Genomic DNA, 22796 nt, shown 5'->3' with positions numbered 1-22796 from the left:
ACAGAGTTTCACGGTTCTCCACTATTTTCCTCTTTTTTTTCTCTGTAGAAATTACAGGTTTTATTGCAGGGAGATTAATTAACCTCGTTTTTGTATCTATCTGATCCAAGACCAGATAAGATTTATACCGATAAGGTCAAGTGAATTCTTTCGTGAATTTTCTAGAGAATTATTTTTCGGAGTGTTCGAGGAGCTCGATGACTCGTCGATAAATTCGTGTGCAGCCTGTCGATTGAAATTTTTATGTTACGAGCAGACGCATACTTACACTTTGACCGGTCGGTCCCCCGGTTGGAGGAAATTAGAAAACGTGTTTGGAATGAGAGATTTCGTCGGTTCTATAAGATACACGTCTGAGTGTAAAATTTTAATAATGGATTAGCCATGTCATTGTGCGCAATGAATAGTCCCACTCAAGATCCTAGATTATATACTGCACCATTCGTGAAAATAATAAATTCGACTCGGTGCTCTGAGAACTTTGCTCGGATCTCACGAATCTTCTTGATTACAACTTCACGCCACTCGGTTAATTTTCCAACTCGAACATTTTCACCCTAACGTGCGCTCTGAAACAATCTCCCAGCTTTGCTCTATGATCAATCGTTATTTTCTGTGATTTATGAATCTTTTGGAGATTCCTAGGTGATGAGTACAAATTTCCTTTCAATTGTAAGCATCGAGTTGTTAATTGTTATCAGCAAGTGGTTCCGTGTCGCGTAACGATATAACGAGATAAATTTATTTTACAAGATTTAGAAGCGGTGCAATTAGAAAAGTGTAATTTATATTTGAACAGTTTATTAGCAAAGATTTGACTAAGGTTGTTACAAGTTATTTGCTTGAAAAGATTTTCAACGTTCCAACTTATATTTCGAGTAAAGTTGTGCGATACGAATATGCTTAACAAGGCTTGCTCCTCAAATACCTAACGGTCTTAATTAGCAAACGAGAAACTCTGGAAATTCGGTGTGGCAAAGTCTCGCACGATTTCACTGTACACTAAACAACATAAGTGAACGAGAGAGAAGGAAGAAATAAGAGCATGAAAAAAAGAATAGAAATGAACGGTATCTACAATTGTCAGTGGCTTCTGTTTTTAAGACAGAAATTAGCAAGATTCATTCGCGATATTAGGAAAATAATCAAATTTAAATAATAATGGAATTTTGTGGAATTTAGAATATTTGTTTAATTTAAAATTGTATTCTTCCGTAGAAAAATTTGCATTTCTAAGAAAATGACAAATCTATAAATTCTACAGTGTTAAAGGTCAGCAAGTGTTGATAGGTACAAAGGGAAAAGGGTTAAAGAGGGAGAATATAAGTTAATAAAGGGCAAGAACGATTTAGGTTTAATAATGTGAAGAAAATTGGACCGGAGCGAGTGAATAAAAAGAGTATAACGCGAGACTTCCGCGTTCCTTTTTCCGGCGTCCTCCTTTGTGGAGCACGTGGGCCACGTGACCCTCGTGACCCTTCGTTTCTTTTCTTCGCAGTAGTGGGGGGGTCTAACGGTGTCCGGTCGAAAACGGAGAGTAGTCCGTGGTCGAGATCGCACAATCTGGGACAAAGATTTACTCCACTTGGGTCGAATTCACCACGAAACACTGGAATAATATCTTCTCCACTCTTTTAACCAGTTTTTATGTATTTTAATTTTTTACTCCCTTTTCATCCAGAGAAATATTTCGCACGCATCAATTATAATCAAAACGTTAAATTGTTTATCAAATTTAAGAGGATTTAAACACCAAACATCTACCTGACCATTTTGTGAACTCTTTTAATTAATGTTTATAGATTTTAACACCTTGTTTATATTTTTAATCCTCCTTCATCGAAGATCGCTCCTAAGCACTCATAATTGGAACGGAAAATTTACTTGAAAATTTAATATGATTCAACCACAAGACGGTTACGTAACACCTTGCAAACCTCTTAACCACTGTTTATATATTTTAACACCTTATTAATTTTGTCTGCGTGGCGAAAGCAATTGGAACGTGAAATGCTCGAATTTCGCACAATTTAATCACGAGATACTCTCCGTGACACGTTGCGAGCATTGTTATTTTTGAACCTTCGCTAATCTTCGATAGAACTTACAGTTTCACAGTAGAGAAATTAACAGTAATTTCATACGGCTTAACCACGTGTTAAAACCTTTTTACCTTCCCTCTCTCTCTCTATCCTCTTTACTCTTATTAATCCCCTTCTTCTTCGTTTCCATAAATCCTTATCCGTGCTTTCGATATGCACGACTGCTACAAACTTGAAACCTGGACAAAAAATAACCTCCTTTGCAGAAGGTTTTACCGCTAGTTTTTGGCTTTAGAATTTTCCACTCGTGCCTCTCCGGAGATTCGGGTGTAAACGTCGTGCATCGAGTGAAAAAGCGAAGGAAAAGTTATTTTATTTTTAAGGGGATCGCTCGGCAAACATCGTAAATTAAGATAGATTAACGGAGAGCTCTGATATTTTCATGGGATTTATTTCTTTGATCCGCCCTCTCCTCTCCCTCAACACATTCACTCTCTTCATTTTCTTCTCTCTTCTCTTTCCCCTCTTGTCCCACTTGGACTTTCATCCTTTGACTCGATCAACAGTGTTTCCGATACACGATCGTTAAAAGATTGATCCAACTGATAAACCTCCTTTCTCAAGCGCTTCACAGCTATTTCCGGGAATCGTTTTACTCGAACCTTCATCACCGAGCTTCGACGAAAAAAGTGTAACCTCGATAAAAGCAAATAAATTCTCTTATTTCTTAGAAAAGTCAAATATTCCGCTTTTAAAATACGATTATTCGAAATTAATAAATTATAAGAGAATACGAGGAAAACGTTGCTTTAAAACAGTCTTAAATCACTGATAAAAAATTAGAACAGTGTGCACAACGATTGGTAAAATTCGAGTAAAACGAGATTAGAGCGAAAAACGTCGAAAAAAAAGAGCGAGGATTCGAATTACGTTTGATTATGCACACGTGGAAAGTTTCTCTCCTCGAGGTGTGGCATGTTTCTTTTCCAGCCTTGTCCTGATAAGGGCATCTCGTCCTATGTGTGAAACTGTATTACCTAGTATACATATATATACATTGCAATACATTACAGAGTCTCTCCTAGCTTTGTTTACAATCAAACGGCACGAGTTAGCCTTTTATAACGATATGTTTACATAGAAACAAAAAAATTCAGTCTACCGTGCATAAGATTATCGAGGACCAAAACTCTTCTTGGTAAGCTTATATTGGTAACAAAAAAAATGTAAACATTGAGCGTGAAAGAAGGGAACTCGAAGAGAGTGGCAGGGAGTTTTGGGTTAACAAGAGGAAAAAGGACGTTTTCAAACGAGTGGACAGGATCTTGCAAGGTCGACTGGTTTTTATTTTAGCGCCAGGAAAATGGAGAATTGGGCGCGCGAACGCGTCGTTCTTACTCGAACGAATTTAGGTCGAAGGCTATAAATGCAGCTAAGATGGCGGAGTCGGGGAGTAAATATCGTGCAAGATTATGAAAGCTGAGAAAAGTTGATTCCCTCGTGAAATGACATTTAAGGCCGCGAGTGCGTTGGTCGTAGTTGTCACTGGTGGGGGAAATTTACGATTGGGCGAGTCGTGGTGGGGCAGCACGTGTGTTTTTCGAATCAACTGCATCCCCCCCCCCTCCTCCTCCTCCTCTCCCATACGTACAAGAGACTCGACCCAGGTCAGTAGGTCACTCTCACTCGGAGAACTCCGAGATAGAGAGCCAGAACACAACGCGAGCTTTGGCTCGACCAGCAGCAAGTGTTTTGAAACGACCATTTCCTTTGCTTGCCTCACTGCACTTAAAGTTCAACGCACTTCTTTCTGCATATTATTATCACGCGTTATCCAACGCATCCATCGTAATAATAAACACGACTCTCTTGTTTATATAGACGAACTGTAACAAACATTCGATGAAATTTGTATCCAACTTTTTCTTCTATCTACTTTTTTTTTTTTTTATTGTGTTCAAGGTCATTTTCACTAACGCAATTATGCAACGTTTCTCGTCATTTATCAGTGATAAATCAATTTTCAGTATTATAAGGCAATTTTTATTAATCGCTGATTTCTAACAAAAGTTCATCCTTAGTAACTATCTTGCTAATTTTTTTATTTATGTTTCCCTGTCGGTAAACTTTTTCCTTGCTTTCCATTCAAGGTCATTTGTACTTGTAGAATTACGCAATGTTCCTTGTTGTTTAATGGTGAGAAATTAATAGTGTTTTATGAAAAGTTGTAATAATTACAGATTCCTATTAAATATTCATCCAAACTAGCATTTCTATCAATTTTTATCCAACGTTTCTTTCTCTTTCGATAAACTATATAACACTGTATTCTTTTCAAGGTCATCTTTACTCGAGGAATCATGCAATATTTTTTGTTATTTAATAATAGTGAATCAACTGTAATTGTTGTGTGGCAATATACGTTAATCGTGGATAAAGCGAATGGGTGATCAATTAATTTGCAGAGAGAGTGAGAGGGGGGGGGGGGAGAGAGAAAATGAGAAGATGGAAAAACTCTGTGTACTTATTTTTAATTATTGTTATACAGCAGTCTGTTTGAAGAGGCGAATCGAAGGCGCTGGATCCATGCAAGTGTGGTCGGGTGCGGGGCGGCCTAGTTCAGCGGCCCGTGGTTCCTTGGCCTTTGTGATTTTGCGAGCGATTGGCTCTTGGACCCCCAGCAGAGAAAAAATCAAAGAAATTCAATCGCCGCCTGGCGTTCGTCCGTGATAAAGTTGCACGTGGTGGAAGCGTACAATTAAATTTCGAGCTCCTCTTCGTTCGAATCGATGCTCCTCGTTTGATCCATCGCAATGCAAACAATTCGATACAAGCTCAAATATTATTCGAGGCCCAAATGGAAAAGTAGCGTCAAATCGGTTTCTTTTCTTTCCCGCAATTATTCCTATTAATATTTATTGGCGGCCATTTGTGTGGCTCGAGAAAGCATATCTGCGATTTCTAAATAAAAGTCTCGAGCTTGGTCTCGATAGATTATTAAAAGATTTTATTGCAAATAAATTATAATCTTTGATCGTTCCTTATTTTATTTATTACCAGGCTTCTGACATTTATCGTAGATTTTGGCGAGCCGTTTTATGAAACCGAACGATAGATCGATTGTGCAATAGATAAAGCCTAGAAATAGCGCGATAATCGCAGCCCACCCCAACTGCCCCTTAACTTACAAAAAATTGGGTCAACTTTTAGTCCAGACCCCCTTAAATCACGGATTCATTTCCGTTTAACAGCCCATGGATAAGTGTTTACATTTCTCTAGTCTATTATCTATTCGTCTTAGTATTATTTTCTCTCGAGTCACTTTTTTTCTATTTTATTCACTATTTTTCACCCTTCGATATTTTTCCCTATTAAAGAAAAAATTAAATTCAATAGAAAAATTACCAGCTTTGTCACTTGGGAGATTTTTTGCTTCTCTATTATTCCCTGTGACGCTTTGACAATAATAAACACTATAGATGATTGTATGGATTTTTTCTGCACCATTTTCTAGCTTTTTATTGAATAAATGAAGATAAACAGTTTCCTTGAAATTTTTCTTCGTTCTTTTATTTATTTATTTTTATTGAATATTTTCTCAAGGATCTATCAGTGCCTTTTGGTTAATCGTTCAGTAGTCGAAAGAAATTTGGAAAGGAAAAGCAACCAAGTCTATCATTGGGGGGATTTTAAGCTCTCGTAATCGTTTTGAATTTCAATATGGAAAACTTTCAACGTTAGAGAGATAGCGGCGAGGCTTTAAACTTGGGATTTAAACGGTACACGAAGGATGCGTTGCGCTGCGAGATTTAATTTTAGAATCGTTTTTACGCTCGGCCATAGTGAAAGTTTTCCCTACAGTTTTCTTTCCCTCGATAATATTTGGTACGCCTCGTCCGGGGAACGCAAAGTTCCGATCAGTACCGAAGCGATTTCATCAGTAATACCCCCCCCCCCCCCTCCCGTACAGACTCAAGGGAGAAACCAAGCACGGAACTAACCGAGATTTTCCTGAAATTTTCTTCGTGGAAAACTTGGAAGACATTTAAAAGCTTAGTCCAAGAAAATATACCACATTTTATTCATGATTTGTATAATTAAAAAATCATTCATTTCCTTTTTTTTTTTCATTATTCCTATTACTTGCCTCGTGTTGATTCAATCAACATTTTTCTCGTACAATTTATTACTATTACTTGCAAGAATATTCTTTATTTATAAATGTAAAAAATTACATAAAATACAATTAAAGATTAATTAATGTAATTACACTCCACTCTTTCTGAAAATTCATATTATTTTGATAAAGCACTCTGACCCTGTCAAATGTAATTCTTAATGGTTATAACGATTTATGTTCGAATTGAAAAATTTTAATGGAAGCTTTTCGAACGTCGAAAGGAATTTATTCTTCTAATGTGAACCGTGGCGAGACTGGAATAAGATTTTGGTAGAAATAGGTCGTTGTATACTTAAAGGCAGACGATGCATGTAATACAAACGAGAGATGAGGCCACGTCATAGTTGAAACGACCTGTTGTCCTTCTGCGTGCAAGTGTATTAGGATAGCTGGCTAGTCAGTACGTGTTCAAACAATATCCGGTTTTACCTAACGTGTCCCACAGGCAGCTTCTCTTTCACTCGAACCAACAAAAAACTCCCCATTTTATTTTCCACAGAAAAACTCCATCACACATTCAGCTCTTCAGCTTATAACGACTTCCATTATCCTACTGGCTAAATAAACTAATTAAAATCTAAATTTAGTGTATTAATTAATACGAGTTTTAAACCTTGAGAATTTTTCTCTGTTATCTTTAATTTCGAAAAAATCATGAATTTTTCTCTACCAGATTCCAGTGGTTTGCAGAATTAGCAGAGATTCGCACGTTCAGATTAGATTCGTCGTAGGATCGTTCATTGGTATGCACACCGGAGATTTAACAAATAAAAATAGAATTTATTCCATTGGTAGGGGAAATACTGGGTCACTGGGTTACGTGGGTACCAAAAATGGAGAGGAGTTTGCTTTTTCGATGGGTTGAATACAAAAAAAAGGATGCTTGACATTTTTCGGTAGCCGGAGTGGCGAAATAGGGGGAGGGGGGGAGTTTCGAAAGCGGAAGCGTCGTCAGCCAGCCACCCACACGACTTAACGCAAGTTTATTCAGTTTCCGAGACGAGAATGGAAAATGACGTGGATGTTCGTGCAACATTTCAATGAAGTTTCAATCTGACCAAAAGGGACGAACAAATTTTTCATCATTTCTATACTTCTGTAATTAAATTTTATTGGTAATATTTCTAAATTTTTAATTAAAATTATTTATTGTCAATGCACTAAATCCTCTTAATAAATACAAAAACATTTATCACTCTTCCAAAAGTAAAAACGTTATAATAATTGAAAAATAAATAAAATTTGATTATTATACAGAAGCACGTGACTCTTTTGCTATACCGAAGAAAAGAAAGGAGAAAGATAGATCATTATTATTATTATCTAGTATTACAAAAAATGATTTCTTGTCGTTTCGATAAGAATGATCGAAGAAGCAAGCACAAAAAAATAAGACACGTTTGCATAATTCGTGGTTAAGCATTGAAATTCGTGGAGTTGACGCGAGAAGCTTGGAGCGATCCGATCGAGAGATTTCCGCTATCGGATCGTGATCGAGATCGAATCTGGAACGTCGGAGGCCAAGTTTCGTTTCACTCGGTTGGCGTCCAAGTGAGACCAATCGAATCGGAGCGAATTGGAGTGAAGCTCGTCGTGTCTTTACCCTCATTTTTTTTCTTATTGAATATCTCGACTTTTCTCCTGTTCTTTTTTTACTTTCTTCATCACCCCCCCCCCTCTTCTAATCTATTTATGTATCTAACAAAATATCTTTCTCTCCGTACCTTTATCTATTCTATTTATTTATTTATCTATGTATTTGTGTCTATTTTTATCCTTCTCTCCAAATACACATTGTAACTCGAATTCTCGTTAGGTACTTTAAATATATTACACATACGTAAAATACCACTTAAAAACCTCGTATTTTTATTGTCCTCGAAGGGTCTGTCCTCGAAAGCAATAAAATAGTTCAGAAATAAATTTCAGTGTGTACCTTAAAGATTTACTTTAAATAGAATATACATAAATAAAATTCCACGTGACAGTAGTAGCAAGTACAGCACTCTATACTCGCACTCTCTATATACTATATATATATTTTAATAAAATAATTGCAGTAATTATTCGAGCTTAAAAAGTTGCTTCCAACGTGCTATAAATAAAAATATAAAACCACGTGACAATCTCGTGGCAAGGGCAGCACTCGATACTCGCACTCTTTTCTTGCGCAATCCCCCCCCCCCCCCTCCTCATCTCCCTCTCTCTATAAATCAACTAGCACGACTCCTGCTGCAAATCCTTGCAATGTAGCGCAACGCGAAACACACTCAGCCTTTGCTTCGAGCCACATCGCCATAAACCGGACGATCCCAGCCAGCCGCCATCTTTCGAGAATTCACGCTCGATGAATCCGTCACTCCTCCCAGTGCAACTTCCCATTCCATCCTGCACTTGCAATTTTTCTCCCATTTTCAACGCTCGTGTGCGCTCTCTTTTTAACAATTTCAGAAATTACGATGAAACATTTTCAATTTTTACATTTTGTATTTTCATTGGATTGGTATACACAGTTTAATTATGTGTGTATATGTTTGTGCGTTGAGAAAAAAATTATTCTATTGTTTTTGACACTGTAAAATTATCTTCGTGCTGGTCCAGGCATCGAAGTCTCCGTTCTTGCGTTGTAGTTACCTTTCCGTCTCTGTCCCTGTCTCTCTCTCTCTCTCTCTCTCTCTCTCTCTTGAAACCACACATACACAGATGTAGAGAAACATTATACATATAAAGCAACTCGCTCACCATGTCAACTTCCGCGATCGCAGACATAACGTTTCACTGACACCGTTTTTACAACTACTTCTACTTTATTCCAATCTCACTCCATCACCTGCATGCTTCCCTTTAAAATGAGATAAAATTTTGAAATAAAATTCAACTTGATTTTCTATCGTTCGCATTCTCTGTGATTCTTTTCCTTATCCATCATGACTCTTTGCGTATTGTTTTATGGCAGTTTTTATTTGTTTTTTTTTTTTAATTTACTCTGTATTATGTCATACCTCTACGAGTTTCCTTTATTAAACTTTAAAGAAAAATTAAAATATTAATTAGTTTTTGTATTTTTTCCCTTTCGTAATTTTATTGTCATTGATCGTTGAAACTGTTTTTAATTTATTCCAAACCCACTCTTCTCCATCATCCACACAATTGTCTTTCGAGGGAAGAGAGAAAATCGAAATAAAATTAATTAATCCTCTCTTTTCCACACTCGTATCGTCTCCCATCGCAATTCTTTTCTCAATATTGCAATGTTCCTTCTGGGTTTCTCCAACGTTACCCTTTCATTTTGTCCCCCTTCCCTCTCCTCCTCTCTAGAAAAGTTAAAACGGGCCAGTAAGCACCGATTCTCACCGTGGCCAGAGGCAGAACAGACTCGCTGGGAAGGCAAAAGAAGCCGGATAGAGCTTGAAGGAAGCAGCAGCAGCAAGTGGAAGGAGCGAGATGCTGCTATAAGAGTTTAGAAACGTAGAGAGAGAGAGAGAGAGAGAGACCAAGAAGCGATCACCTGAGATAAAATCGAGACGGCTCAGCGGAGAAGCTAAACTCGATCTTGAAAATTGGTGCACGCTGCCCAATTTCTCACTTTATGGCCTTTTTTAACGTGCTCTTTCGTCCGGCACAAAACAGAGAAGTAAAAGTCACCAAGGATGCCGAGTAATCAGGCTTAAGCTTCTCCGAATGCGAGAAACAACGTCTATCGTAGAAATAAATCTCTCATTAATTCTGGACTCTCTCGGTACTACACAAGGCGTGTGAGAATTCCTCAAAAGCAAATTGCGAAACGCTGTGAAATATAAGGTTGGCGAGAGACGAAAGGCATTGATAAAACTTGATAGTCCTTGAGATTCGAGAAGAATTTTGATAAAAATATAACAATGCACCAAGTATAAACGATAGAAAAATTGTAGATAATTTTTATGAACGTTTTGATTAACTTTTGTCGACTGCTGTTCTTTGTTACATTTGTCGAAAAGGCGTTTTTTAAGGGGATGAGCAAGGTTTGTTTAATTTAGTTGATTATTTGACAAGATGTAGGAATCGCTGGGATTTGGATAGATAAATAAATGTTAATAATGGAAGGAGGGAAGAAAGGTAAATAAATGTGTGTTTCTATGCTGAGAATTGTTGCTGTACGAGCTTGACTCGTGTGCGTGTGGCTACGTGTTGCTTCAGGTTTTTCAAGTGTTGGTGCGAGGCAGAGTCAAGGCCGCTCAGTGCTCCTCCGTGAGAGAGCTACTAACCAACGAGGAAACCTCGACGAGAGAGTTACTGCAAAGTCTTTATAGTTTTATGCTAGCACAACTCCTGCTGCTGCTGCTTCTCTCCTCACTATTATTTTCTAGCCCTTTTCCTTCTTTCCAATATCTCACTCTTCTCTACAATTATTTTCTATTATTTATCTTTCTTTTTTGCAATTATAATCCTACCTCTCGTCACAGTATTTTCCACGTACTTTTGTATTCAAAAAAAAAATATATTTTATTATTTCTTTTACTTTTTTCGTACTTTGTTTCTTTACATAGACTGTACTTTAATTTGTATTTTCACCTTTTAAAACATTTTCTTCCGGATCGAGTGATTTTCAAAAATTTCTCTTCATTCATTCTGTTTTATTTTAAAGTTTTTCTTTTATTTCGTATATTTTGTAAATCAGAATTCTTATCTTTCCTATTATTTATCACTAAAATTTTCTCTCCTCTTAATTCTCCCTACAATTATCCAATTTTTCCTATCTCTAGTTCACAGTAGGTTTTGTGATGTTACATATATATATATATATGTTGAGTTTTGCAAGCCCCAGCTGCTACAAGATGATTGAAGAAGCCTTGTGATAGCCGTATATGTGTAGCAGTGTATGTATGTGCGCAGATATTGAAAATCATTTAAACATTTTCGCACCTTCGTGTGAAAATGCACTGCATTGACGAGAGGCGTTCGGGCAAGCAGGGCTAGAAACGATGAATTTAAACGTTTAAAAGCATCTACGCGTGCTATACACATGTACCAAGTGCATACACAGTAAAACACGTATGACTGCGTATATATAGCACAATGAGAATGCCCTCAGTGATCGATAAAGGCAAAAACACAGGTTAACGATATTTTTTTAGTAAACAACAGATGAACAAATACAAATGACAAATTTAATAAAAAAATCAGAGGGAGGGAGTAGTATGAGAGGATAGATGCAGAAAGAAGAGCGCTAATTTGAATTTTTTAATAAGGAAAAAGTAAAAAAAAATAGAGAGGGGGAAAATTTTAAAAGAAAATGAAACAAACGAAATAGAGGCTAGAAGTGGGAAAATTGCGAAGGAGAGAGGGGGTACGTTCCGCATTGGAGAAGCCGCAGACTCTCGCAGGCCGGAAGTACTGATCGCCGTGAAAACATTTGCCTGGAACACTGAAACACTGACCAGGCTACGTGGTCACTCGGTTATTACTCCGCTCACAGCCACCACCACAATTACTACTACCAACTACACACAGTGCTGCAATCAACGAGATGCACTGACCCTTCTCCCCCCCCCTCCCTCCAACAGCCTCTTCATTTTCTCAAATTTTCCAATTTTCACACTTTTTAAGAATCTTACATTATACGTATTTTCTAATACTCTATTTCTTTAGTTTTTTATTTATTTGTTTCTCTTGCAAATTACTTTTTGTATTATATTCTATTTCTCACTCTCCGAGCTGTCTTTTTCAAATTTTCTAAACTGCAAAATCTATTCTACTGTTACTTTTTAAGTAACACAGTCGTCCAACTTTACAAAATATTTAATTTTTTCTCACAAAGTCACCTTCCCTTTTCCCCTCATTTATCTCATTTTCCTTTACTCTCTCATTCAATTTCTTCTTTTTGTTTCTTACCTTTCGTTGCTTCCAGTCTCTCCCTTTCTCTTCGTTCTCATTACCTCCTTCTCCCCCCTCCCTCTAGAATTCTTGGACTTTTCTGCATCCTCTCTCGCACTCGCTCCTCTTTTTCGTTTCTTTTGCCAACACCTCTACCCTCTCTAATTCAGCTATTTCCCTGAGTATAGCCATACTTCGAGCCAGCATCTCGCAATTCGAGCTTCGCATTGATTAAACCATGGACCAACCAACTAAACCATGTCCTGTTTTTTCTCAATTTAAAGTTCTATTTTATTGGTTTCACTATTAGATAATCAAGCTCTTAGAAATCTTACCGATTAATTGTTTTTATTTTTTCTTCTAGTGTAAATCAAAAAACGAGGGCTTTTTTATTAAAGGGTCGATTGGAGGCTTTCGTGCAAGATTCGCGAGACTTTTATAAGGCTGAGTCTTCTTCGTTGGGTGTTTAAACAGGTTCTCTCTGAGAGTATACACGCTCAGCAATAGCTTAACAGAGGATAATACTAATGATTCGTCGCTAAGCAAATGTAATTCTGTTTTATCCTGGAAAAAATAGATGGATTATTTTTGAGTAATTTTTGTAGTTTCTAGATAACGAATAAAATTTGTAAAAGTTAGAGTGGGGGAAGGGGGGGGGTGTAGTAAAATAAGTAAAACAGAAAATACAAGGCGAAGCAGAAGGCAAGGCTGAAAGTCTCTCAGCTGTTGGATGGCAAGAAGAGAGCAAAACCAGTTCCGATTCGCGAGTCGAGCGAAAACTTCCGTTTCTCTTCTTTCCTCATTAGATCCCCCCCCCCCTCTTTCTTGAATTTTTTTATTTTTTCTACCGTAAAATTATCCACATCGTGGAATTTACCTTTTCTCTCTCGTTCTGTATCTAAGTCTTCTTTTTCCTCTTGCAGAACTCTCCTACGTCACAATCTCTCTCTTTCTCTCTTCAATTTTGTCCTCGTCTTCCCGTAAAATTATCTACATTGAAGAGTAAACCACTCGTCTACTGCATATGTCCTTTAAATTTCTGTAATAAAACTTTGCTACATATTCCCCCTCCTTTCACTACAACTTCTCATTCATCAATAAAAAAAATAATGCAATTATCCATTTTCTCAAAGAAAATTTACTAGATTGAATAAAGAATCTAACAATTGACTTCGTGAATCGGCTTGTTCTTTAAGTGGATCTAAATTCATTTCCTCTGGAACTGAGAGGAGAGGGAAACTATAGAAGATGCGGAAGAGCGTAGTTGATGAGAAACGAGAGGATCGTAGCGTCGAGGAATTTTTGGAGACTTTCATTGTGGAAAGGGAGAGAGAGAGAGAGGCTAGCGTGTCGCTTTCGCGAGAGAGCGAATTTTTCTAAACGCCACAAATCGCTGGCGCGGTGCATCAGTTCCTCTGGGAACCGGTTGAGAGCCCCTGTTCCCCTGCAATCCGTGCATTTTATGGCCGGTTCGCAGGCGGCTCTCCGGGCTCCACTCACGAGTCACGGGCGAGGCAAGATTCTCTCCCCTCCTTCTTCTCTATCTATCCCCCCTCCCCCTCTTCACTGCGCAGAAACCAGATGGAGGCACGCAGAAACGCACAGGACCGTGCGCGGCTTTGCCCACGAAGCTATGCGAGCATTTTTAGAGATTCGGCGAATCGCTGAAACCACGAAAAATCCCCGTGAAATATCGTTCGATCGGACGTGCGAGAGTTGAATATTTTTTTTGGTAAACAGCATTGACACTAGTCGTGAGGAGATAAGACTGGATATTGTAACAGATGGGAGGGGGGGGGGAGGCAAAAATCAAGATTAAAAAGGAGAATTGATCGGGGGAGTCGTAGGAACGGAAGAAGGAAAGATACGAGGCCCGAAAGAGAGCGTGAAGAGGGAAGCTTACGAGGGGACTGAGAAAAGGGGGGGGGAGAAGATTGAAAATGTGGGGGAGAAGTAGGAGGAAGAAGGAGCGTAAGACACCTGTGGAACGAGCCGTACTTTCACCGACCGTGACTTCTAGGCGTTCCACTCGGCGAGTTCCATAGATAAAAGGGGGTAATAGAGACGCGTGACGATGTCGCCACGTAGGTTACTGGAACCCGTCCGCGCGCCACGAATAAAAGAGAGAAGGGAACTCGTTGGCTAGCCTGCACGATGGGCGAACTCGGTGGTAGAAGGGGAATCGTAGGTTTAAATAAACACCAGCACATCCTGCATTCGTAATAACAGGAAATCTCACGAGCTCTCAGAAGCTCCCGACTATTGCGAAACGAACCTTCTGCATGTTTCCTATACACCGAATCTCTATTCTATTGTCTAGTGCAAGGGCTTCTTGCGTTATTCTTCTTCCCGAGCTGGATACACCAATTTCTTCTTTAAAATCCCTTTCTTTCAACTTGAAAATTGTAAACAAATTATTCTTCAGTATCCACTGCGTTTATGAATTTTTATTTAAAATTCTTTTGATCGAATCTATGAATATTTATAAAATATGGTGAATGGTTTATTAAGCTTTTAAAATAGATTATAATTATATATAAGAATAGAAATAATAAGATCGTCATTGAGAGACTGTTCTAACGTTCTCCAGTCAAGTACATAAATTTCTTGAAAAATTAACCCAAAGATAGTCCTGAAAATATACTCAAACTAGTGAATAAATCAGTTATCATTTAGAAAATATCTAAACACTATAATACAAGTGCGATAAGAGATATAACTAAAACGTCTTCATCGGATTGCTTATTGAGTTTGATTAATTTTGATGATTGTGGATTTGTATGAATATATTAGACTAAAGTTTAATGGATTTTCCAGGTAGGGACGAGTTATCGCAACCGGGCTCCCTGAACGGATACGGCGATGGCGGCGGAGGAGGCGGAGGAGGAGGAGGAGGTGGAGGAGGAGGAGGAGGAGGGAATGGTGGTGGAGGAGGATCGGACGTCTGCGACGCGAAGAAGAAGAAGGGTCCAACGCCGAGACAGCAGGAGGAACTGTGCCTGGTGTGCGGGGATCGGGCCTCCGGTTATCATTACAACGCGCTCACCTGCGAGGGTTGCAAGGGCTTCTTCAGGCGCAGCATCACCAAGAACGCCGTGTACCAGTGCAAGTACGGCAATAATTGCGAGATCGACATGTACATGCGGCGAAAGTGCCAGGAATGCAGGCTGAAGAAATGCCTGACGGTCGGCATGAGGCCCGAATGCGTCGTTCCCGAATATCAATGCGCCGTTAAGCGCAAGGAGAAGAAGGCCCAGAAGGTAGGGGTAAGCTGACACGTCGCGTTATCGGCGATTTTTTACTATCTTTTCAACCTCCCATACCTCCCCAATCCCGTTACTATACACTCATCCATACCACAACTCACTGGACGATTCCAAATCGGAAGCTCAAAGATTAAGAGCAAATGTTTCCTGCTTCTTCGTATCTTCAGCTTCTCACTTTCCTTGATCTTGCTGCGTTGAGATTTACAAGACAGAACGGTTGATTTTTATCTGGACACTCCGGCGACTTGGACGAGCCGAGAAAGTCTTTGGAAGGATGAGATATGCTTGGTGAAATTGTCAATGTTCGTGGCACAACTCAGCAGTTTCGTCAATGCCACAGTGGTAACTTGATTTCCACTGTGTTGCGTTGAATCGTAACGGAGAGGAGTCGAGTAATCTGTAATCAGAGTATCTTACAGTCTTCCTAGTTTTAACTTGATATTTTTCTACTGTATTTCAAATTTATATTATTCATCTATGGACGAGACTTGGATTAGAGCGATTAATCTATGAGAATTGTTGTGGGACGAATAAATAATTGCGACGGACGTTAATATCTCACCTAGAAGCCCTTATCTCACCAGTAATTCTGCACACGATCCTAATTCCTTAATGCCCAGCATCTCACATGTACGAAGATCTGCTTATGCAACATCAAGATGATGCTTTCCTTGGAAGACCGCACTTGGAGTAGAATTTAATTCTAAAACAGGATTAGTATAACCAAACTCGGTTGATAAGAGAAAATAAATTCCTTCGCTAAAGTTCTCGTAATTCGAACCGTTTGGACGTTGATTATTGAGACGACAGTTTAATCATTACCAACATTGAGGATTCTTTCGATGATAAAAGGGAAAATCTTTTGTGGAGATGAAGGAATTGATTTTTTCCGAACCGAGGTTGATGGAAGTTTATAGTTTGATTGGGTAATAATTAATGGAATATTTTATTTTGAAAATTGCAGGAAAAGGACAAACCGAATAGTACAACGATGAACGGATCACCAGGAAGCGTAGGTGGAATGGGTGCCGAACAGATGGGTGTTAAGATGGAACCACCAGAAGCAGAATCACTGTCCATGTCAGGAAGTAGCACAACGGGCATTCCACTTGGTTCCCACAATGGCGTTAAGCCAATCAGCCCTGAACAAGAGGAGCTTATACACAGGCTTGTCCACTTCCAAAACGAATACGAGCAGCCCACTGAGGAGGATCTCAAAAGGATCACGGTTAGTTTTCGAATATTGGAATAAAGCTAAATAGTATAATTTTCTACGTAGAAGATAAGCATTATAAGAAACTGTAACTAATATTTTCTGTAAACGCAGTATCAACCTACGGATGGCGAGGATCCCAGTGATCTCAGGTTCAGGCACATAACGGAAATAACGATCTTGACGGTACAGCTGATAGTTGAGTTCTCCAAGAGGTTACCAGGCTTCGACAAGCTGATGAGGGAGGATCAGATCGTTCTGTTGAAAGCCTGCTCGAGCGAAGTGATGATGCTGAGAATGGCGAGGAAGTACGACGTACAGTCTGATAGTATAATCTTCGCGAATAACCAGCCCTACACGCGTGACAGCTATATTTTAGCTGGAATGGGAGAAACCAGCGAGGATCTCTTCCGTTTTTGCAAACAAATGTACGCCATGAAGGTCAATAACGCAGAGTATGCGTTGCTAACGGCCATCGTCATATTTTCAGGTAAGAGAGAAATATATGGAATTTGTGGTATTATAAAAAATGTACATTTGTAAAATTAACCTTCTGTCCAAACAGAGAGACCAAGCCTGATCGAGGGCTGGAAGGTTGAGAAGATCCAGGAGATTTACCTGGAGGCATTAAAGGCTTACGTGGACAACAGGCGAAGGCCAAAGTCAGGAATGATCTTCGCTAAACTGCTGTCAGTGTTAACGGAGTTGAGGACCCTGGGTAACCAGAACAGCGAGATGTGCTTCAGTCTAAAGTTCAAGAACAAAAAGCTGCCACTATTCCTCGCCGAGATCTGGGACGTAGTACCCTAGTTCGGTCTTGGCCGATCACCGGCCAGTGCGCCGGCCGGCTAAAAAGTGTTTGGACCTTCCGTAAGGTGCTGGCAACGACCTTGAGCCATTGACGAGAAACGCAACGGCTAGAGCAGCATCGACTTGGAAAACGTGTGGCGAATCTTGTACTAGTGCACCAGTAGCCACTGTCACCTGGTCGGGTTTCTGCTTAGAAACATCGAGCGAGGACGTTGTCCACTGAGGGAAACCTAGTGTTGGTCATCTTCGGCTGGAAAAATGGTCGTCTTCTTGGCCAGGGACATCCTTAAAACGAGAGGAGCTGTACGAGCCTTCAGTCATCGACTTTTGGAGGATGAAGGAGCTGAGAGGAATGGTCGACTGGAATATTATGAAGATGAGAAGAGGAGACCAGTGCACGAAACAGGAAGTGGAAGAAGGCAGTGGCGAGGCACCCAGGCTGTGATACGTAGAGACAGTTCAGAGACTATATAAGGAACTACGAGTTGTATTATTACTATATCTCTTACCTGACTACCCCTGAATATCGATATGTAATTGTATATGTATAGGGTATACATATTATAGACCGATAGTGTTAGAGGCCCTTTCGAAAGGTCCTGGGGAGCGTTCTAAATTGCCGAGGCAAGTAAGAAATATGCGATTCAGCGAACGAGGGGTAGGAATTAACTTGCGCGCGACGCTGTTGAGCAGTGACGCGCTATTCAGCATGAAAAAGTACCGATATACATTATACCATAGAGTCTATATCACACACATAGCATAATAATATATTGCTAGCATGTACGTTGTTTTTACGAGACGGAAGAGAGGGCAGAGTGAGAATTATTGTGGTACCGGCATAATTCGGTAGGAAATTATATGTGCTAAAGGATATTTTGCGAATTGTTTGGTTAGTCGCGAAAGCGAAAAAGAGGGCACGAGGTACAGCTATTGCAAAGCAAGTTGAATGTGAGGAGATAGTAGAAGGGGGAGAAGAGTGGAAAGCGATGATAATGACGTGTAGTAAAACGTATAGAAAGTTAAAATTTAAGTAATAGTCGATAGTAGATCGTAGAGATCAGTCAGCTAGGCTAGGTGACCGAGTCAAGTGCAAAGCCTTGTGCCTTCAGCAGCGGACATCGGCTCACCGACAAACGAAATATGAAATTTTAACCGTCCGTTTTAATTTTTTAATAAAATCAACAAAATCGTAAAATATTGTAAATCTGATGTTATTATTAGAGGTTGAGAGAAGAGAGTGGAGAGAGAAAGAGCGAATGACTATGACGAAGGGGGGACGTGGAGGAGCTATGGCAGAGAGTATGGAATGAATCGCAGGGATGGAATCTTAAATTAGGCAATTAAAGAATAGGGACTTAAAGAGATAAGCAGGAAGAGACCGTTGTGTGAAGTTAGTACCACAAGCTGAAAGAAAAACGATTGTTCAGCCACTTTTATTAAGAGAAAAACAAATTAACTTATTGCCCTAAATTTTATTTGATTTTTATTTGAAACTATCAAAGAACTATTTTTAAAAGTGGTATTGAATTCAGAGCTCTTTGATTCGTACTAAAATTTTATTTATTTTTGTTTGATTTTTTTAATTTTTGGTGCTATAGTTCACACGGGAGAAGAGAAAAAGAAAGAGAGGGAGATTGTTAAGGAAGCTAGGAATCGGACAGGATTGTAAAAGGGCGAAAGAGAAGATTGAGAGATTCGAGTCGAGCAAGCAGTGAGTCTAGGTGAAAAGACCGGATGGCAGGCATAATATGCTAGCATAAAAAACCCAATGTGACACCTTATCGCCAGAAGACACACACTAACTTAAACGAAACTGAACTTGCAAGAAAGCAGCGAATAAACTTGATTCGTGTAAAATTCGTAAGCTTTCAACTCGACTATTTGACTGACAGTCGCTGTTATCCTCACTAAACGTGCGACCGGTGAATTAAATACGGGCGAATTTAAATTCTTCACACATACACATACACATACACTTACAGGCTCAAACCCACATGTACACACTCTACTCTCGTACACGTGTTGTCACAGAGATACAATTACACTAAGATTCTCGATGTTGTAACACTGTAACTCTATGCTATTAACTGATTGTACGCAGTTGTATTCTGTAGTAAGTACCACGAAAGTTTAAAATAAAAAAAAATACGTCATAATTCGTGTAAACGTGTAATAAGTGAGCGCGAGGAAAAACGAATTAAGAGAGCGCTACGTGTAAAAGAGGATAAGCGAAAGAGTGAATGATAAAAGATAGAAAATATTAGATACGAATGATAAAATGGGGAAGAAGGCTACGTTGTTTATTTTTCTCAGAGAAAATAGAAGAGTGAAGTGATGTAAGACGAGAGAGATAAGTCAGGCTAATAGGTGCCACGTACAAATATATAGGTGTGCGAGAAGATTGAGTATGATAGAGAATGACAGCTCCATACATAGAACGGTAAAGCGAAATGAAATTTAGCATTGCGTTTAGAAAAAAAAAAGTAGAATGCATAATCGTACAATGTCAGAAAGCACGATTCCTATTGAGAGAGGGACGCAGATTCCACGCCTAAGAATCGTTCTTTCTTTTCATTGTACGCACATACATCCTCCACACGATACACATACACACAAACATACACATTAGACACGTGTACTGTGTTTTATTACCGTAAAGTTAATACTTATCACGTTAAAAATGCGATAAAAATTTGCGGCACGCCAGCTTAGGACAGACCTTTATATTGGCAGTCGTTGCCAGGCTAAGGCCGTGGAAGGGCTCGGTGTATATAATATAGAAATGTATCCTTCTCCACGCCATGTTCGATAAGTAAAACAAATCCGTACGCAATCGTATAGAAGCAGCACTCGACTCAGATTCAGGTTGCCCCGTGCGCGGCCTCAGGATGGCTCATCTTCCTCCTTCGGCCGCGTTGACCTTGAAAACCTATTGCAAGGTTACGTGACTGAAAACTAGACGATTTCAATGAAAAAAAAAAAACAAAAAAACTGTTGATACTACGTAACACGCCTCAAGGCGGACACTGCCACACCGCGGAGTGTGTACGCGCGAACACTACGAAAATCTGCAAAAATCGCTGAAACGATCAAGCGCATATTTTGAGAATTTCTAGGAAAGAAAAAGCTAACCGATTGACGATCGATGTAGTCTTGAAGGGAACTAGTGGAACGGCGAGAAACCATGAAAAATTTGTCATTTTATCACTATTATTATTATTATTACTATTATTATTCTTACTATTGATGTAGTCGTAATCGTCTCGCCATTCCTCTCAATGATTCATCCATCAATCCTTCCCTTCGAGCAGAATATTTGCTAGATCCTACAGCGAAATATTGTTTAATATACTCTTTCCCTGCATCTGGTTAGCTCCTCTTGGCATAAATAATCCACATTTTAACTTGGCAAATTTTACCGTTTTTGATTCGTCCCGAATTTACTCCTTGTTAACTGTTTGTATAATTTGTTTCAACTGCGTTGATATTAACGAATTACAAGGAAGATACCTTTCAGTAATTTTTAAAGGAATTAATGTTTGAAACTGGGTCATGCAAAAAAATTAGTGTAAAAAATTGATAACACATTCGTAATTCTTATAATTATAATACCATTTATTTTTTTGTAATACAAAGTTATATTGACAGTTGCTATTTATGCCATTAGATGTATAACCGCTCGTTCATTGTACACCACCACTAATGTGCTTGTAACCATTTCCATTTGAAAAGGGGGAGGTAGATAAAGAATAGAGAGAAGACGAAGGAAGAATAACGAGAAAAGGCTTTTTTATGTGAAGGCTGAACGAAGAACAAGCAAGATATAACACATCGCGTTGACATTGCCTATATACATATATATTATATCTATATAAATAACGTAGCACTGTCCCGCGTTCCGGGACGGCGACAAGTTTGTTTAGATTTCGTAAAATGAAAAAAAAAATTATAATTAAGCACTGCGCCTGCGTTTACAGCGCGACAAACCAAGATTCAAGCGCTCCTCTATTGAACTCTTTTATTCGCTTTAGGTAAATGTCTTTACGTGAGAGAATCGTGCATTGTTATGGTGGCGAGAGATCTTTGGACACGCTTAAAAAGCAACGGGAATAATGAAAAGTTGAATAACCGTGCTTCCATCGGCGTTGGCGAATTCTCGGCTCGAACAATTCAGGAACGACGGGATTCTGTGGAAAAAACAAAGAAAATTTTTTGAAAATTTCTACTCGAGGGACTCGAAGCTTCGTCCATTTTATCTCGCCTGTTTTTCTTTATCTTTTTTATTTTATTTTTGATGTACTCGCGGTTATTCTTTAATTCAGTCACGCAACGAAACTTTGTTTTAAGCTTTCAGTAACGATTTCATTCTAACACTTTTTAAAGGACAATGATTGTTGCTGTTTTATGATTGTTTTATTTGTGTTGGTAGTTTTATGTATTGAAGAATGATGAATCTGTTTAAAAGTTGACAATTTCTGGAACATTGTATACTGTGTGTTTTCCAAACATGTCAATTTTACAGACTCATCCTTATGCTAAGTATGGAAAAAGACGTTGATCGTGGCTTGTGAAACGATCTTTATTCGCAAATTATAAATTACTTGCGACGTAGTTTCGTACGTGACAGAAGTATTGTTGATTGTTAACGCGAGGCTCGTCATTGATCTCGTGAAATTCATCGGGTCTCTTTAGATTTTTAGCTTTTTCCACAGAATTTCTCTCGGCAAAGTGATTATGAAAATTGTGCAATAATATGATTTTAATTTCTCTTTTTCTTTTCTTTCTTTTTTTTTTTTGTTAGGTTTCGAGTAGTGCTCTATATATTTTCGCGTCGATTCCTAGAGTTAGAAGAGCCGAGTTTTCGTTGGCTCGACGAGCAAGCGAAAGACTGATTGGACGTTTGATCGTACGAAGTATTAAGAAAAAGGGGCAGGGCTGCTAAACGTTTCCCGAATCGTCTCGGGCCGTCGACGGCAGGTCATTATCGCTATTCGTTTTCGCGTATCGTTTGCACCCTTAATTAATAAGAGACATTTTTTTCCATTTTTATCACGATCTTCGGCGTTTTACTAAGCTTTGCTGAGGCGCCAAAGTATTCGTTGACCGTGATTTCCTAACCTCACTTATTTTTATCCATTATTATCAATTATTGTCATATTTTTTTTGTATATAAGAGTGTAATCGTATTTATACAAAACATTTTATATTTACACATTGAATTTCGATATTTTTATATAACGATCAGCGAAATTTTGAAAATTAAATTTGACAAATTTTTAGTTAATAAATGAATTTAACGGCATTGATTAATAAATTTTATTTTCAAAATTGATTATATTATATATTGTATATACATAAATATATATATATACATACATATTAATATATATGTATATATATCTGATAAAATTAAATTAATGAAAAAGAAG

The 22796-nt window shown here is 38.6% G+C and overlaps 1 protein-coding gene across 4 annotated transcripts in view; it reads left to right on the top strand.

The window, feature by feature from the left end:
- Positions 1–22795, top strand: part of EcR (Ecdysone receptor) — a 157320-nt gene extending 134525 nt beyond the window's left edge. For 3 of the 4 annotated variants that reach the window (XM_066730715.1, XM_066730718.1, XM_066730716.1), the window contains 4 exons: positions 14893–15335; positions 16306–16569; positions 16669–17044; positions 17120–22795. In XM_066730715.1, the coding sequence (XP_066586812.1) occupies positions 14893–15335; positions 16306–16569; positions 16669–17044; positions 17120–17364 (1328 nt within the window). In that variant the 3' untranslated portion in view covers positions 17365–22795. Of the gene's footprint in view, positions 1–14892; positions 15342–16305; positions 16570–16668; positions 17045–17119 lie in introns of all 4 variants that reach the window. The other variant, XM_066730717.1, reaches the window with a different exon arrangement.
- The last annotated feature ends 1 nt before the right edge of the window (position 22796 follows it).

Source organism: Prorops nasuta, unplaced genomic scaffold, assembly GCF_024137725.1.
Source record: "Prorops nasuta isolate Cenicafe-Biocafe unplaced genomic scaffold, Cenicafe_Pnas_1.2 PNAS00008, whole genome shotgun sequence".
NCBI classification, from domain to species: domain Eukaryota; kingdom Metazoa; phylum Arthropoda; class Insecta; order Hymenoptera; family Bethylidae; genus Prorops; species Prorops nasuta.
This window is presented reverse-complemented; position numbering and strand designations above follow the sequence as displayed.